The 19,088-nt window shown below is 38.0% G+C and overlaps 2 protein-coding genes across 10 annotated transcripts; one reads left to right on the top strand and one right to left on the bottom strand.

The window, feature by feature from the left end:
- Nucleotides 1-410: 410 nt before the first annotated feature.
- LOC103703691 (glutaredoxin-C9-like) lies at nucleotides 411-958 on the top strand. The gene has a single exon (XM_008786633.4). It carries the CDS (start codon nucleotides 430-432, stop codon nucleotides 811-813), a length of 384 nt encoding a protein of 127 aa, XP_008784855.1. The 5' UTR covers nucleotides 411-429; the 3' UTR covers nucleotides 814-958.
- A 931-nt stretch (nucleotides 959-1,889) lies between these two features.
- LOC113462512 (ALA-interacting subunit 5-like) lies at nucleotides 1,890-9,106 on the bottom strand. Of its 9 annotated transcripts, XR_005506573.1 has the most exons (7): nucleotides 8,849-9,106; nucleotides 7,517-7,596; nucleotides 5,853-5,914; nucleotides 5,699-5,760; nucleotides 3,219-3,463; nucleotides 2,850-2,905; nucleotides 1,890-2,758 (listed from the first exon to the last, which is right to left on the bottom strand). XR_005506573.1 is itself a non-coding variant. In XM_039114550.1 (5 exons), the coding sequence occupies exons 1-4, from the start codon at nucleotides 8,925-8,927 to the stop codon at nucleotides 2,851-2,853; spliced, it is 258 nt and encodes an 85-aa protein (XP_038970478.1). In that variant the 5' UTR covers nucleotides 8,928-9,106; the 3' UTR covers nucleotides 1,890-2,758; nucleotide 2,850. The 9 variants fall into 9 exon arrangements, 3 of the variants coding, with proteins under 3 accessions (XP_038970478.1, XP_038970479.1, XP_038970477.1); XR_005506570.1 differs by having other exon boundaries at nucleotides 2,850-3,463; XR_005506569.1 differs by having other exon boundaries at nucleotides 1,890-2,753; nucleotides 2,850-3,463.
- Nucleotides 9,107-19,088: the final 9,982 nt, after the last annotated feature.

The raw sequence follows: 19,088 nt of genomic DNA, 5'->3' as shown, positions 1-19,088 counted from the left end.
CGTGACGGACGTTTCCCAAACGTGGAAACCGTTGTCTCCCTCCGTTTTGGCACCGTACAGCACCCGGCCTCTCCTATATATAATAAATCAAAAGAAACGAGAACCCTCGTCTCTCTCTCGGGGTGGGGTGCAGAGATTGCCGGGTTCCAGAGACGGCCTCTGCCTAAAAAGGCTACCAAACCGTGTCGCTTTGGCTCCTTTTCTCTCCTCATATAGATAACATCCAAAAACCAGAGGCACTCCCATATATACTAGGCCAAATCACTTGCTGTTCTAAAGTGCAGTGTCTCTGGCCTTCTCCCTCCATCTCTCTCAAACGTCTATCTTAACGTTCAAACTCTGTACTTTATAGTGGAAGCTGCTTTTCTAGCTTGAGAGAGGGATAGGATGAGGGTGGTGGAAGAGGAGGAGGAGGAGGAAGGGGTGGTGATGGTGGGGAGGAGTCCGTACGAGAGGGTGGCGAGGATGGCGAGCGGGAACGCGGTGGTGGTGTTCAGCCTGAGCGGCTGCTGCATGTGCCACGTGGTGAAGCGACTGCTGCTGGGGCTGGGGGTGGGGCCGACCGTTTACGAGCTCGACCAGGAGCGCGGTGGCCGCGAGATCCAGGCCGTCCTCGCCCAGCTCCTCTCCTCGCCCTCGTCTTCTTCTCCTTCTCCGTCGACGACGACGTCCGCCGCCGCGCAGCTGAACGCGGCCGTGCCGGCGGTGTTCGTGGGAGGGAAGCTGCTGGGCGGGGTTGAGAAGGTGATGTCGTGCCACATCAACGGCTCCCTCGTCCCACTCCTCAAACAAGCCGGTGCTCTCTGGCTCTAATTAAGCTACATCAAAACTCTCTCTCTCTATTTTCTTCTTGCTCCTGTACAGAGAAAATGTCTACTACCCTTTGGCAGTGCGACCGAGAGATGTTGTTAAAAAAGGGTTTCTTATCTTAGTAACGTTGCAGGCATTTCATCATTCATAACCCCGTTTCTGTGGAATCGATTTTTATGATCTTCATCAGTTTTTGTTCTTGAATTGGATATGATTCATCCTCTCCCGTCGTGATTCGCGAATAGTGATGTTGGATACGGACATACGAAGGTGGAAGAGTTACCTATCCTCTGCAACCGTAACTCTGGCTTGCACCTAATTCACGGAGAAGGCTAGGTTTGTTCTAACTCTTTTCTTTATTAACAAGGACCGTGAATAACGTTATCCGGACCTGAATAGGGATGTCGGATAGGATAACGTCATGCATGTGGTGCACTCACTACTCACTGCAAGAAGACAAGTTATTAAAAGCTGAAGCGCGGTCAATGAGACGAGGAGGAGGAGGAGCGGTTGCAGCGTCCGCCGTGCTATTTCCGGAAACAAAGCTCCATGCCATTCACGGTGAGGCCGGGACAGTCCCAAAAGGGAGTGACCAGAATTAGAAGGGGAGCCCGTACAGTCCAGGCCATGTGATCAGTGTGCTACCTATCGAGAGAGAACACACACACACACACACACCCACAAAAAAAAAAAAAAACTCAGGTCCGACCGTACGACCACTATGGCATCGACAGCCTGCAAGTTTTTTCCTTAAAAAAAAAATATAAAGGTTTAAAGACAAGAGAATGAAGTTAGTTAAGAAAACACCGCATTATTGCTTAAGGATATCTACAGGATAGTGAAAAATTGGAGCTTATTTTAGACTGTTCATATATATTAGGAGGCAAATAAGGCTGCAGACTAGATGGAGCTCACCACTTGAAAGAAGTCTTTTGGACATATTTTGTAGCCGCTTCTCTATTATTACGTCATCTTCTTTCTCTTTATTATGTCGACTGTACTCACACTAAAAGCTGTGTAAGCTACCATTGTACCAAAAAAAAATAAAAACTATACTAGATTTGATAGTTTATACATACATAAGTATATATATAATCACGAATATGAAAGTACTGCTGACCACGAGGTACCATACGGAGATGGAAACAAAAGGGCAAAATTCTCTAAAGATGATAGAACACCAAATACTTCTCTAGGTTGTAGTCTGATGGCACAACAACTAGCACATTATCTCTCACCCCACCCACCTACCAGACACATGGATCAACAGAGTACTGGTAGATCAAATGTATGTCTCTTTCCACCAACTCAGCAGGCATTTCATCTCCCTAGCTGAAAATAGAGCTCACAATGTTGAGATGCCTTTTCCAGAAGGATTCCCAAAATACTATGATGTTCTCATTACTCAACTAACCAAGAACAAGGCTCCAAAAAAAACCTTATACCTGTTATAACACCCAAAAGCACACAACATACTTGGTTAGAATTGGCATTTGGGAGATGAACAGAAGGAACACCTTGGCTTCGGTTAGACTATGGTTAAGGATTTAAGCATATTAACTTGCAGCAGCTCCACTAATCAGTAAAACCACCTTCAACCTTTAATTTGTAAGAGCTTTACCTGAAACTATACACCAAAATAATACTTTTGTCGAGCTGAGAATAGCCCGGCAGGTAGATATATGAATTGGAGCATTTCGGGAAAATTACAGGAAAAAAGCCAAGATGCTCGAAATCTGTCACCCTTGATTGCGCCAGCACTAAAACATCATATATATATGGCCTGTAATTGGGATGCTAAGCTTAAATGGCGCCATAACTTCTCCGGATGATCTCCAGCAACCGATCGGCCACATGAAACTGAAAGGTTTCTGACAGTAAGCCACCTTAGTGGCTCAGTAAAACACCAATTGTCTGGGACCAGATTAACGAAAGAAAATAACCTGTTCTGGAACCAAGATTTCAATCATAAAGCTAGTGCGTTGAGGACAAATATAAATGAGGTTGAAACTATCAAGATGTTGTTCCAGAAAACTCACATTAGCCTGCGTTGCTTTTCCTGGTCCAAGATAAATAAGTTGGATCGCCATAGGGCCTGTAAACAGCAACCACAAAAAAAGGTGACAACATAAACATAAACTCAGTTTTAAGGGGAAAGGTAAGATTTAATGTATTGCTACATAGCGGTCCTGCATTAGTTAGAAAGTCACTGCTGCAAAGCCGACAATTGTCAATCTGGAAAACTAATACATCATAACTGAGATTGATAATTACAGGAAAAAAAATAATGGATACAAATACAGATATCATCGTGATATGCAGCTTTTACCAACACTTTTGTAATATGCAATCTATCAAGACACCTTATTATGTTACAGGGAACACAATCATGCAACACAGAAATTTACTTTGGATATTTCACATGAATCGATGCAAACAAGACTTTAGATCGGAATGAAGGTATGCTTGTGGCAATATAGTCCATCCCAAGGAAATTGAATGCTGTAAGAACAAGCTCTTTCTTTCCCCCAAAGCACTAAGTGTTGTAGTTGCTAAAGCATCTAGATCCTCTTCAATTATACCATTGACTTGCCTGAAGGAGGGCAGAGCAGCAGCGTGCATCCAGACACACCATGAGACCCTATTGGTCACTCTGCTACTTGCAGTTAACAAAATGTAAGTTAGCAAATTTTCTTGATGCCAAACAAACATATGCATACATCACATTGCTTGGTATGTGAATGAAAGCACTCACAGAACTGGAACGTCTATGAAAGCAACAAATCTAATAATGAGATGATTTCTTATTTGATATGAAACATGTATATTATTGCATCTCTCTAATGAGAACCTAAGGAAAACGATGGCAAAATCATATCTTCTCTACTGATCGTAAGCTGTTTTATGCTAGGTTTTAAAACTTGGTTTCAGTTTCCGTGGTTTCAGTAGTTTCACTCCAACTTTCGGAGCTTCAGTCAAAAAAGTCAAAGAAAATCAAAAAATAGAAAAAAAAATAAAGACAAGTTATTTCATAGCATATGATTGCATTTTAAATAATCTGGGATCTATAATATATATAGATCAGCTAGTTTCAAGCTGAAATTAACCTAAGTTGAAGCCTAATAGCTTTAATATATCATATGAATCTACTAATCTCCTAATTAAAATACTAATATCACTCAGTCAAGCATAAACGAATAAGACAAGGTGGATCACATAAATAACAGTGGCCTTCCTTATCATCATATGGGTGAGAAAACTAATGAGGATGAGCATATAATGAGATAGCTTGCCACCAATCCATTTAGTTATGAAATGTTATATCTATTATTTATAAGAAAAAGTATTTTTGTAAAATGTATTGTCCTAGTTATTGTCAACAATCCTTGTAAAGTACACTAATAAGGACTATTTTAGCAACCTTAGCCTGTCAAATATTATATTTATTATATATCACTCTTTAACAGCAAGAAATAAAAAAGAAATTTCATTGGAAATTGGTACGAGATAGCCAAAGGACTTAAATAAATAAAGAAATGACTAAAATATGATAATAAACAATAAAACAAATATTTAAAAAGGCATATATGGCTAGTTTATGTTGGTTTTGGAAGAAGCTGAATGAAAAAAAAATTGGGAGTCAGTTTCCATTTGCTCTCAGCCAAAATTGATCAGTTCCAGTCGAAAATGATTGGTTTCAGCCGAAACGGAAACATTCATTTTATGAATGTAAGATCCTCTGTTAAATCATATCATACCAAAAAATAGCATTTAATAATATGGAAATACCCATTGGAATGCTCGGGTCAAGCTTTCCTCCACCAATTAAGGTTCTATTTTGAAGATTAAAGGGGTGCACATGTTTCCCAAACATTAAAATTGGATAGCAGTAACAAGAAATTTCGTCTATATGATCTTGCCAAGCAGGATTATGAAATAATATGTTAGAAAAAGAAAAGGTAATATTAAGAACTTTCTCTCGCCATCAATGGTTCTGGTAGCAATACCAAGTTCATAATATATATAAATTGGTGCTTTCATATGGTTCTGAACCTGCAGCAAATGTTCAATCTCAGCATCCATGTACAGAAGAGAATAATGTTGTGAACAAAATACTTTTGTTCTATGCAAGTATTAAGAGAATATTTGATGAGGGAGCTTCTTTGGATTCATATTTGAGTTCCGGGCACAAGGTCAATGGGCATCGAAGCTCTAAATTCCATCTGGTGGCACATGCTTTCAACAGCTTGATGATCCCAGCAGTTCAGGTTCTTTGAAAGAGTTTTAACTTTTAACGATGTCAGAAGTCTTTAATGTCAAGTCACTATAGAAGTAGTGCATCCTGGAACTGTTCATGACACTGTAGTAATAACTAGTTTGGGGTTTTGGGGTCTTTTAGGGCTTGTTTTCTTATTTTATAATTGATGGTTAGGATTTAGATTAAACAAGGGTAAATATTTAATGTTACTAAGGGTTTTAACTTTTGAGACTACATCAAGGTTGTAATCATCTCTTTTCAGCGTGGTTTGACTTTACGTGATTGAAAGAAGTAAAACAGGTTTAGATATTCTCCATTCTCTTCTCTTGTTCTTCTCATTTTTTTTCTTCTCTCTTCTGATTATTCTCTCTTTATTCCATGTAATTCTACTTTGCTTCCTATTATTTGTTCTTCTCTACTATTTATTTTTTGCAGTTACTAACTGAGTGCAAATGTGATTTGCAATTTGTCCTAGCATTCCCATCTGCAAGCCACTTTATTGCTTCTATAAGCCTTAGGTATGCATTCAACATCATAACGATCCATCATTTCCACAACTTATGGAAAAACATGTTATCAGCCTAACAAAGACCAACTCCAATGCTAAAGCAATATACGAGATCTACTCACCAGCAAGCAGTGGCAAGTGTAATTACACTTTCTGATGCCCATGACCAGAAAGTCATCATTACCTACAAGTGAGCAAGCAAACACGGAAATTAAATAAGAAAATCAACATGAAAGTAAATAGAACATAAGAGGCTTATTGTCAGTGTCAGCTTACCCATCCTAGTGTAAGAACAGGTTTACAAGCTGGAAGGTTATGCTGGGTAAATCTACACAACGCTGCAAAACCATCAAAGTTTTCCTTACAAAATCAGAAGACAGTACTTAGGAAGTAACATTTCTTCGCATGAAAAACCATTAGAATGCTAAAACAAAGCTGATTGGCAAAAAATTTAACAATAACTTGAAAATGGTATACTCACGAAAATTTCCCTTATACTTAATGTAGCACAACCATGTACAAGAAAGCAAGGTTTGCAAAATCAACTTGAACCACCCAATTCAGGGTGTACCATGCCAAACTAGTGCAGAACTAGGTCATGAGGGGGTTTGGTTTGGGAACTAGCAAAAACCATCCCAAACCAATTTGAATTGAGCAGAATCGCCCAGTTTTGCACAGTTTGACTCAGTTCATATCAGTTCGGGCTGATTCCAATCAAATCATGAAGAGAGAGGAGAAAGAGCCTTCCCGATCATTTTCTCCTCTCCATTTGAATTTGGAAAGGCTTGGGAATATAGGAGAATGAAGAAAAGAAGGGAGTGGGGGGATTTTGCAGGCCAGCAGCTCAGATCAAAAAAAAAAAGGTAAAATGTTCGTCCTCTCTTCTTTTCTTTTTTATCCAAAAATTGCTAAAATGAGGGGAGTCATGCCATTTTTTATTTTGGCATGATTTTGTGATATTTTGTAAATTTAAGGATGATGCACACACTAAAGAAGAAATCAGCTTGAGGAAAAATTGTAGAGAGGGTCGATGCAGAATGCATTCATTTATATTTCAAGACCATTGAGCTATCGGATGATCGGTTGTCTAGATTATCTCGCAATATAAACAATGATGCTATGGCAATCCGAGCAATGATGCATTTGGAGACGAGGGAGGTGGCAGCGGACACAGTGGGTCTGCGCATAACTCGCAGCCACATGGTTTGAGTCCATTTACCAGCGAGTCTCATTTCACTCATACCATATAGAATAAGGACCATGGTATACGATTTAAGATTCACGAGGATACAATAGCATATAGGAGACAGGCCCCTCGAGGTGATTCAGGATCCAATATTAATGCAGCCGATGATATAGCAAGCAGAGTAGGGTCTTTAGATGTCTCTAAATCGTCATTGTACCCAGAATCCTATTATCCACAACCAACAGATGTTCCATATGCATATCCTTTGCCTGAGCATCTTATTCGGGTGGCTACTACCCGCCAAAGCCTCAGCCAAAATATGGGTCAAATTTCAATATCGTGACTCTTTCAAATAGGACGGTCAACCTAATATTAGTATCAAAATAACTATCCAGGAGGCTTAGATTATCGTATGCAGAAGTAGTCATGGTCTCTAAGTTGGTGTTAAGTCCAAGACCTCAACTGTGAACGAGAGATATATGTCTACAAGCGACATAGATACTCCACAAGAAACTAGACACAGTTAAATATTTTATAATTCAAAATCAATTTGACGTATATCTTCAGGCTGGAAATTATGCATTGTCTATTTTTTTTACTATTGCAACTATCAAGCATCGGAACCAATATGAAATAAAATAAACAATAAACAATCTTAAAATCACAATTAAAAGATCCCCAAGCCTTAAAATAATCATAAACAAAAATATTTAAAATTTAAAAATGAAAAATGTACTAGTACACCTCTGCATACCAAGTCTCGGTATGGTACGACTCGGTACTGTATGGTCCCACTACCAGACTTGTATAGTGCCTAGCGCCAAGATTGTGAACCTTGCAAAAAACAAAGGTAGGTGAGGTGCAGTGCTCAGCTCTATGAAGGCAGTAGGAGCCACTTTTGTATAAAGGATGAGATTATATTAGAGCTTCAGGAAACAATAATTAACTAACTGTATGTTCACAAAATAGTTGTCTTCTAACAGAGTCAAGTCTGCAGTTCTTAACTTTTTAAGGTCAAATAAAAAAAATTCCATTAACATCTAGGGCTGTTGAGCATCAATTAGTCAGAACTCAGGTGGCTTCCTGTATGGATCTGCATCAGAACTGTTTCAGTAGGACCAGAACATAGATCTGGTTTTAAAATAGAAAGGTGCATCATCTGTAAATGATATTGGATCCTGGAAATTGGGTGTCAGTTTAAACTTGGATGGCTATCCAATACCTCATCAGGCTTCTTTAGGACCAAGTTTTCTTGTTTTCCCCAAAGTTTCTACAACTATTCAAGAAGTTTCTTGACCCTATCTCATTAGCTTTTCCAGATCCACTTAGTTGGGCTTTCCTTCATGTTTGGCTGCCAAATTTCTTACACTTTCGCAGACCATTTGTTTCTTCCCATGAATATTCCCTTTCAGGCATTTCATCAAGAATCTCCTTCACAGCTATTTGAGTTCTGCCCGGCTGTTTATAGTCTACAAGTTTACATGGCAAAGGACAGAAACAGATTCAGAACAATCAGTGAATAGGTTAAATCTCCCTCCAACTTCATAGCCCTGACCATTAATTCAATTTAAAACACTTCAAAATTTCGAATGGAAAGATAAGATTAAACAATATGACACTTTGATCTGAGCATATGATTCAACATCTAGTCCAAATGTACTTGGTTAGTCCAATACAAACATCTTAGATATTTCATCAAACAGTACCAAGACAAAGCAGCTTTGCTTCGTTTTTTGGCTGCTATTCCCTATTAATCCAATTCCTTCCTTTCTATCCCTTTACTTTGTGCCCCTCCATTTCAATCACCTCTCTTCCATCTAGCTATTAAAGGCCTCCTATTGATGCAATCATATCACCAGTCTCCATGATCATTAACTCTCTCTCTCTCTCTCTCTCTCTCGGCCTTGCATCGATATCACTGAACACTCCACTTCTGAAAACATTGACACAAGTCCAAGTGGACAGAGCAGGGTTCAATCCCCAGTCCCCACCATGTGTCATTAGGAAATTGGAGACAAGACATTGATTGACACCAGTGGATAATTAAAGTTCCATGAAGAGAGGAAATGAGAGAGAATACTCTTACCTCCGACCACCACAGTCAACGTCTCAACTGAGATCCGAGTCCAAATTCCACCTCCACAAGCACCACCTACTGCTCCCATAGGAATTGGAAGAATCTGGGAATCAGATGTCTAAGCCCAGGCCATACACTGCATACTTTAAAAAAATAACAAACAAACAAATTCTGACTTTTTATTGGGTTAAGGGGTTCTACTGTAGGACCCAATTCTGACTTTTTAATGGCATAGATATTAAAAAATAAATAAATGCATAATATAGATTAGCAGTTGATAGATGGAGGACTGGGGTTAGGATCCACATGTACATGGCACTGAACCAATAAGTTTTCAGATCCAACATGAGGACCAAATCCAATTTGACATTTATTCTGATCCCATTTTAAGGATGTGAAACCAAGATCGCAGGATTGATTTGGATCAGGTAAAATAAACTATTGCATTATTGAACTTGAGTAAGTGAATGCCACATTCTGCACAGTTTAACATGATCCCCACAGTGAGGAGCAAAAAATATGTGCTACCATGTTGTTGCCATAGCCAAGAGAGAGCCCGACAATTGATAAACCTAAAATAAGCGATACTCACTGGGCCGATAACACCTCCTTAAGCAAAGGCTTCTATAGCTGGTTGACCAAAATGAGGATCCTAAATTGCATGGGCAATATGTCCTACATGTAAAGAGTCCTACGTCCGTGACTCAAAATTTTCTTGTCCAACTATATGAAATATATTCCTAGGCATCCATACAAAGATTATTGCTAGCTGCCCAAAATGAAAAGAAAAAATATTCTGATAAAAACGCTCCTCAGTAATATCATCATAACTCCCGATGTCATGTGCAGTCTATTGCATGATTTGGTTATAGAGCCAACATAATTCTCAGTAAAAAACTCAATAATGAAACATGTTTACCTTTATACTTGAATAATAGACTCAAGAAAGTAAACATCCAGGCCTAATAGGAAAACTATCTAGTTTAATTAATTGCTTCCACATCATATTATGAAATATGGTTTGCCTCTAATTAAGCCTTCATGCAGGAAGATTTCGGGCCAAGTAAATATTATATAAAATGTCCTCACCTTTCTCATCTAATTCCCATCGCACTTTTTAAGTAATATTGTAGGATTAATCTTAGAACTTGATCAGGTACCATCTTGATATTTAATGACGCTTATCATATGGTAAAGTTTCCTCAAGGAGTGTTTGGTCCACTGCACATCTTCTAATTATTTTAGGAAAAAAGATCTTCGATTCTGATTTTAATTTCCAGAAAAATTAATATATAATCCAGTTCAAAGTTATTAACCATGGTTAAAATATTATAAAGGTCTACATTGATAATTTAATGAAGCAAGTCATATGGTAAAGTTTCTTCAAGGAGTGTTTGGTCCACCACACATCTTCTAATTATTTTAGGAAAAAAGGAGTGTTTGGTCCACCACACATCTTCTAATTATCTTCGATTCTGATTTTAATTTCCAGAAAAATTAATATATAATCCAGTTCAAGGTTATTAACCATGGTTAAAATATTATAAAGGTCTATGTTAGTAGTGGTCTACATGCTTTCACAAGTCACAACCTTGGCATTTGCATAAAGACTGATGTCACGATCATGGTTAGGACATTGTCACCAGCCAGACAACTTGAGTGCCCATACTTTTTGGGGCTTGGCATGCCCTAATTCGGCCGAATGGGCTCAAACCGCCTAGCTCACACTAGATTGAACCAAGTTGAGCCCAAACCGCTTAGTGCCACTCAATGTCAAGAAGAACTCTTCACTAAAGCCGTTTTCTCTCTCTTTTCCCCTTCACTTGTTTTTAAGTACTTCTTCCATTCCTGAAATTCTTCCCATTCTTCCCATAAGACAAACACTCAAGAGGGAAATGGATAGGTCTGATGGCACAGATAAAAAGTCAGGAATATATAGCATAGCAGTTTGCAACTGAAGAAAGTATATCAAGGCTTCACGATCAAAGTGGATATGACAGAGGGCATGAACATGCATCGACTAAAATGTAATGATCTAGTAGTGAGCAAAGCATAAATGGCAGTAAATGAGATAATTTTTATGAAAGACAACCTACACTTTTCCAACCAAGTTCCATTTAAGTCTTATTAACAACTTCTATGTGGGCATTGTTCCAAGGCTAAGAATGCCATAGAACAAGATTACTTAATTCAATCCCCCAAGAAATGTTGCTCAACAGTAATTTGGGTAGAGATGATGAGATCACCATATTTGATTACATCATGGTGATCCTATATAGCTGTAATCCCAAATCATCCTCACTTCTCAAATCACCACCCAGCCTAGTAATGGAATACCCATCCTTAAAGTCGGAAATCAAAGATCACCCCAGGACAGTAATCTTGGGCTGAAATTTAAGAACAAAAATATCTCTCAGTTCCATAAAAAAATCAGGATCAGTATACCGTCAATATAATATCAATATTATATATATGATTTAATATTATATATTGTATTTATGATATATTATATTATAATATAATATTAATCATATTATTGTTATATTATTATTCCATGATAATTTTAAATTATAGTAGAAATACATCATTGTACTTTATATTTATATAATGAAATTGTTTAATATATTACTTCTATTTGCCCTATTTTTCTAACCAAAATAAATATTTGTATTAAAAATAATATATTATAAGTATAATATATATTTTTGGGATTAATAATTTTGGATTTCCATATAATACTAAACAGATTACTCGTGGATACCTGAAAATTTTTAAGTACCAAATGCGGTAATCTTAGATCAATGAGGATCAGATTACCATGGGATAAAAATCATCAGTGATCTAAGATCATCTTGGTGATCCCATTTGGGTCACGAATCGCAACCTAAAAGTGTAAAGCTACCAACTGAGGATAACAAATTGAAATGCTAAAGCACTGTGGATGATCCCACAAGGGACAGATAGGTCCGACGTTTGTAATTCCAGCAGATCCTCAAGAGACACTACGACATGCTCTCACATTCCATGTTTGATTTATCCGTATATTCATGAATATCAGTCCACATGAATGGTCCAAACGAAACATGTCCATGAGCGTATAACTCTGCATTAGCTTCGCAAAGGACAAGAGCATCATCACATGTTTCTCATAGGACACATCCTTGTCCAACCAAGACAACGAAATACTCAATCCAAAAAAAAAGAGAAAAAATTGAGTAATAATCTACATACCTAGCTCTATTCTCACTTGGTTACCAATTATATATCTCTGATCAGGACTTGTGATCATGTTGCTCGTCTTCATCTTCTTAAAGAAAAGGCTTGACATCTTAGTCAGTAAGTTATGTGCATATTAATTCAAGAAGTACCAGCTTTTCAAGATTAAGAATGAAAAGTTGGAAGAAAGGGGAAAACGGAAAAGATGGATAGAATCAGAAGAGAAAAGAAAAATCTACACAGTGTTTTAATTCATTCATTATAAAAGAGTGAAAAAAAGAAGAGAAGAAGAAGAAGAAATACTTGCCTGGGATCTTCTTTCCGTCTCCCAAAGCGACGTTCCGGCCTGGTTGTCGTCTGCTGTTACCGTTTGTTCTTTGCCCAAGAAGTGCGATCCCACGCAAGACCAGCTTCGAGGTCAAACGGGATTGGGAAACGGATGGCGAGGGGAATTCGGGTTGCACCACTTAGCGAGAGATGCCGGTCCAACCAGGGTGAGTTGGGGAATGGTTTCGTCTGGAATTTAATTTCCTTGGCAATGTCAGAAATCTAAGCTATTGGCCTTCAAACAAGTATCATTCCTTGCTTCTTTTCATGCATGTAAGACTATCTTTTCATGCATGTAAGACTAAAGAAGAAATTTAGAGAGAGAGAGAGAGAGAGAGAGAGAGAGAGAGAGAGAGAGAGAGAGAGCTTTTCGGACTGGAACTCATGGCTTCCCTCTCCTTGAATGGATGTATCATCCCCTGGCTCACTCCTACTTCATCCGTAGCCTCTTGATTTGACTGATCTCGCTGTCAATCCTGGGTAAGAGTCTTTTCAAAGAAGAAAGATTTTTTTTATGCAATGCAATGCATAATGGAAAAGTATTTTTTATGCAACGCATAACGGAAAAGACTCCTGTGGATTCAAAGTTTCTTTTATGCAATGCATAATGTACGGGCCTCTCATAGATTCCTCATTCCTCTTTGCTAACCAAAAAAAGATATCACAGACAAGACGTGCTTCGAATCTACGAGGCATGCATCAAGGCGTTATTAGCCTATTAGGCATGGTCCATTAAAGCCTATGTCACTTATTTTTAAAGACATGTTACTTCTACTTAGATAGCCTTCATAGATCTGATGTTCAACCATCTATAGATCACAATCATCGGTTTGAATGTATCGTAAACAATGCTCCTCGCATCTCATTAATCGACGATAAGAAAAGTGATGGGATGTATCTGACACCATATTCATATGCTGATTTTGGACTTGGCGGTCATCGAACTAAGCCAATTTGAAAAAAAAATTGATCGAGATCTCACTGACCCATCACTTTGTTTCACTTATTAAGAAGATTGATAGGTTTACATCTTAGAAAAGATGAACTCGAGGCAACAAGTACAGACCATAGAGCATGGAGGTGAGACCCAAACTTGAGCACAAATAAAAACTATAGAAGACCTAGTGGAGGTAACACTTATCACCATGCTTGCCTCCCTATCTTGTAGGTATGGTAGATATGGCTGATTTAGAGGGGGAGGTATCCAAGATGGTTGATGCCTCCAGCTCTTAGATTTGGAGCAATATAAGCCATTCTCTGGTTAACAACTCGCCCCCTAGCAGTCATATTAAGAGTGCAACTAACTTCTTGTTTCTCAGATTTTCAGACCAAAATGGGTGATGCCAAGTCAATGGTAGAGCAAGGAGATTTGCGCCGTGTGCCACTCTCCTACGACTGGAACTTGAAGAAGATAAGATCGGGTCAAGTGCCTTGAACCTTCAAAAAATTTTAAGATCATGGAATGCTACCTAAATCTATTATAAAACTAAAGCAAAGTGAAGAAGAAAACATAAAAGATATTTTATTCATTTGAAAAAATTGTATCTCTTTATGTTACAATCTGATATTTATAGGTGTTATTAACTAACAAGATGAGTGCTAATACTTAGCTTTAGACATTTGTCCTCAATATTGTATGTCATATGGGCCACTATTGCTAAAGTAGGTAGTGCTTCCTTTTCTCTCATGTCATAGGTAGTAAAAAGATGAGAACTACTATTCATTTTGGATACATATATTTACTATAGTATGCTACATGGAGTATTTTTACCATAATTGATGGGTAGTGTGACCCTCCTCTCTCATCATGGATACTGGAGAGATCGGCACCACTATTTATTTTGGACACTTGTCCTTTCTATTGTATGCCATATAGACCACTATTTCTATCCATAGTAGGTAATATGGCCGCTTCTCCCTCATCATGGCTAGTGGTAAAAGTTGGCTAGCCACCATTCTAAAACTCTTCTTTATTAAGGCCTCATCCTAGGCCAATAACTCTCGTCCTCTAGGTATACAACCCAGTTACTTAGCCCACATACTTAGTATACCAACCTGCACCTATAGCATATCGGTTGCACTCTTGGCCTATTGGCCTACACTCTTGGCGTATCGACCTACACCTAGACCGATAGACATCTCGATTTGCACCCTTAGCATATCGATCTATACCCTTGGTGTATCAACCTACATTCTTAGTATTTCAGCCTACTTTTCTAATACTTGATGTAAGATTGGCATCTTTCTAGTAGTAATCGGCCTAGTAACCGTATATATCGTCCTGCGATCCAAGTACTTCGGCCTATTGATCAAGTATAGATCAGCCTACATCCATATATTTTGACTTATTGGCCGAGTAATTCAGCCTACTGGTTATGTGGCAACAACTAAGCGTATATGAATTAGGTTATCAAGTCAAATCAAGTGGAAGGGGTCGGATCTGGATTAGATCTAGATCCCCTTGGGATGGGCATGATTTGATCTGTCTGTCTTCCTTCCTCGCAAGGCATTCACTTCAAAACCCTAGACAGTAAGCAAGGTGTCTCGACCAGGCAATGGTGGGATCAAGGAGTCTTGACAGTGGAGTTGATGGTGGATTGCGGTGTTGCAGTAGGGGGAGGTCTGATGGTTGTCGTTCCTCACAGTAGAGACAGTAGGTAGTGGTAGATGGAATTAGAAAGGCGGGAGTGGAAAAGGAAACAAGGGAGGCCAGCACGATCATGAAGATCGATGAGACTGGCAAGAAGCAAGAGGGCTCTGGTAAACTCGATTTGGGCATGAATCTAATGATTTGAGGATGGAGAAATTAAGCTACCAAATGGAGAAGATGGAAAAGCTAGGAGGATACAGGGGTTGGCACCTTCATGAGGGAGCGAAAGGACTTTGGCAAAGGGTGCAGTCTGCTGGTAGCTGGAATGAAGATAAGGACTAAGGGAAAACATAAGATCAATAAAAAAAATAAGGCAACAAATTTGTTTTCTTTCTTTTTTTCTCTCTTTTTGGCATTAATGTGGTGGGGTGGACAATGATAGTAATATCGGTGGATCCGGCTGAGTGGTGCATTGGGTTGCTAGGGCTATGGTAATGGTACAACGGACATGCTATAATAGTGGTGGTGGATTGAAGTTTGCTCTGATACCAACTGATGCAGGACAGACTTAAGAGGCAAGGAGAATAAGATGCTCTGAAACCAAATTAGCGCATGATAGAACAAGCTTTGATACCAATTGATGCAAGATATAACAGAGAAAGAGAGAGAGGAAGAAGGAAGAGAAGAAAGTGGAGGAAGAGGAAAACTCACTATTCTGTATTCTCTAATCTTAGTAATGCAAACTGTATTTTGAATTGATATACTAATAGATTTATATAGGCAACTCATAACTCTAATATGAGTCCTCATAAAAATAAAATATTGGAGTCCGCATAAAAATAAAATACTTAAGTCCACATAAAATTCTTATTCTTAAATCTATATAATTTTCATCCTAAAGTCTACATAAAAATAAAATTCTCTAATTTCTAAATAAATAAAATGTTCAAAGTTCTATGTTTTTGCCTAACAAAAGTGTGCCTAGATTTTTTATTGGACGGTCCTCTGCCAATAATTCTCACACCATTTTTTTGAAATGATTGGTGTTACTCTTATTATTATTCTCCAAAAAAGTAAAACAAAACATTATCGCACTTCTTATTGGAGTAAAGACACAAAACATTTCATAGTTAGGTTCTATCCTTTTCGCAAATTAGTTAGTTTAGATAAGCAAATACTTACTAAGATAACATTAAAATGAATTGATTGTGCAACTATTTAGGAACTGTTTAAAAAATAGTTAAAAACAATTGAAAGAAAAAGAGAGTGATGGTAAATCTAGTTGATGAAAAATAAGGTTAGTAGCATATAACCTTTTGAAGAGATACTATTCTTAAATACTAAGCCTTTAAAATAGAGATGATGGGACAATAGCCATCTTGTAAAACATATAAATAATTTATCATAATTGGTAAAGAAGATAAGGCTATGAACATAATTTGGACGTAAGATGTTCAAAAGACATTTATATGTTCCTAGTCATAGTTTTTATCTCAACCAATATCTAGGTTTGTATTAGTATCAGATGTTGCCCGGCGGATATGTATGAAAATCTTAGCCCTATTATCTTGGCAAATATTAATCGATAAAATCCAAAACTTTGGCTTCTACGAAAATATTCATATTGATGAATATTGTTAATATTGATCTCTCGATCCTAAAATATTGGTCAAGATCTTAGAAAATCTTGGTTTTCTCCAAATCTCCCCTCGAACTATATTGGTTGTGTTTTTGGCCTGGTCACTCACTAAGGTAACTAATATCTTGAAATTTTAAATCCTGATTTCTAGTTAGGTAAGTAACTAACAATGTGATGGGTTAAGCATGATGGAAGATGAACATGATGAATGATAAAGTGAGAGATTCCAAATGGAAATATCTATACATCTATGGGCTGGCCCTCCAAAGAATCACTCAACACATATTGTAATAAAGATGTCTAAAGAATATCACTACCATTTGAGGGAAAACTACTATTATGAGTTGTGGTAGCAGCATCAACAATAATAGAACTAACACTAAAATGGTTGGTATAGAGAAAGGTGCAATTTAGCCATGCCATTTGTATATACAAAATAAAAAGCCTGTACTGCTATGTAACGATAGGCTGCTGGGGCCTTAAACTTATGGAAACATGAGGTAAAGTCAATGGACTTTGTGGATGCTTAATGATTTTTTTCATAGTTTTGTCATTACATATCTCTAGGCCTTTTCTATCTATCACACATTTAGCCACCAATAATAGCTTTACATACATAGTTTGTATTTATCCTCACAATAGCATACTCTAAAATAAAAATAAGTCTTTTAAATATGTATATGAGCACTATACATATAGCCTTACATACATAGTTTGTATTTATCCTCACAATAGCATACTCTAAAATAAAAATAAGTCTTTTAAATATGTATATGAGCACTATACATATAGCCTTACATACATAGTTTGTATTTATCCTCACAATAGCATACTCTAAAATAAAAATAAGTCTTTTAAATATGTATATGAGCAGTATTAAACTGACACGAATTATGTTGAAGAATGGAAGGTGCCAATGTGGATTTGACAAAGTATCAATAGTTGTTACCATGGGACAAAATTGTATCTTTCGCATGAAAGAAGGAGCTGTCTTTTTTCGTACGAATATACCATTGGTTAATCAGATGCATAGAAAGGTTATAGAGAAAAATTTAAAAATACTTTAAATTTTTTTCAGAGAATATTGTGACTGTAAATAACAAGTAAGGAATTCTAAAAATTAATGCTCTCTGGATGCCATCTAATTCACTAGTTCACATGCATGAAAGTTCATAAAGCCGATCAATTTCTTATTTATCCTTCAATATATCAAAATCCTCTGCAGCCAAGACTAACATTAACACTTAGCTCTCATGCATGCATGGCGACATCTATGTGTATCGATAACTAAGCTCACATTTTGTAGGCCAAATTCACATCGAGATAAGATCTTACGTACACGAACGATCCACTCATGCTGCGAAACGTGTCCCCACGAAAACTACGAGAATTAGACAAGTGGCAAGCACAAGGAAATTAATTAAACAAAGACTAGTCCCACATGCCATTGATTAGTGCCAAGCAAGCTCTTTTGCCTTTTGATTTATCTATCCACGAGCTCTCCTCCTTCCTCTTTTTTTTTCCCCCCCTCACTTTAGTCGCTCTTTCCAATGCCTGGATTTCATGGTTCTTTCTACCACCCTCTCCTATTTTTTTTCTTTTTTAAGCCCTAGGCATCACACTTTGGCCTCTTTTTCTCCGGCAAGGGGCCGGGCATCGAGCGACGCTGCAACGCGTCGATCTCGAAGGGCGCTCGCTCTCGCGCGCTTGGCTGGCCGGCGAGAGACAGCGCTGTGCCGTGGATTAGAATCAGGGCGCAAAGCCAAGCAACGACCCCAAGGTTTAGAGGTCTATTGCCTATAAAAAAATGAGGCTGAGGGGCCGAGACATCGGTGCTCCAATTCCTCGGCAACTACCAAGGGCTAGGCCAAGGTTCACCGCATGGTACAAGGATGCTGAAATATATATATTATCCCTAAAGCCAACTCCCCATGTTTCAAAGGCTAGGAGCAGGCTCTGATAATTTAGAGCTCTAGACTTCTTATTTTGATATTGATGACACCACTAATTCAACAGTTTGATTAGCGTTGAAATGGGATGAGTTGGAGCTTAGAAATGTGTTTTGGAGATTATATTATTGTTGTACCTTAGGTCACTAGACAGACAAGGTGCCTTAAAGACTCCAAGACATGCATGCTTTGTTAATGGAAATGCAAAGGTTGCATCTAGTATGTGGATCTGCTCATGGGGGTTCAGGTTGTAGCGAGAATTAAGTTGCCTAGCACTGAGCTAGGGCCAGATTAAAGTGGTTCTTATATTGGATTTATATAAATTGAGCAAACCTATGTTGGAAGCTTTGATGATTGCTTCTTCAACTTCTATTCGATCAAAATAATTATTGCATCTTGCAGGTAAACAGTCACTTAGAAATACTCTTTGCGTCGCTCTTTCTTTTCTGAAATCATGCAGAGGGGATCGCTTTTGATCGATTATGAAAAGAGCATATAGCTTAGCATTCAGATTTTTGGAGGGGGAAA

The sequence above is a fragment of the Phoenix dactylifera genome, chromosome 16, assembly GCF_009389715.1.
Source record: "Phoenix dactylifera cultivar Barhee BC4 chromosome 16, palm_55x_up_171113_PBpolish2nd_filt_p, whole genome shotgun sequence".
Classification (NCBI taxonomy): Eukaryota; Viridiplantae; Streptophyta; class Magnoliopsida; order Arecales; family Arecaceae; genus Phoenix; species Phoenix dactylifera.
Note: the sequence above shows the minus strand (reverse complement) of the source record. Positions and strands in the feature narration are given on the sequence as shown.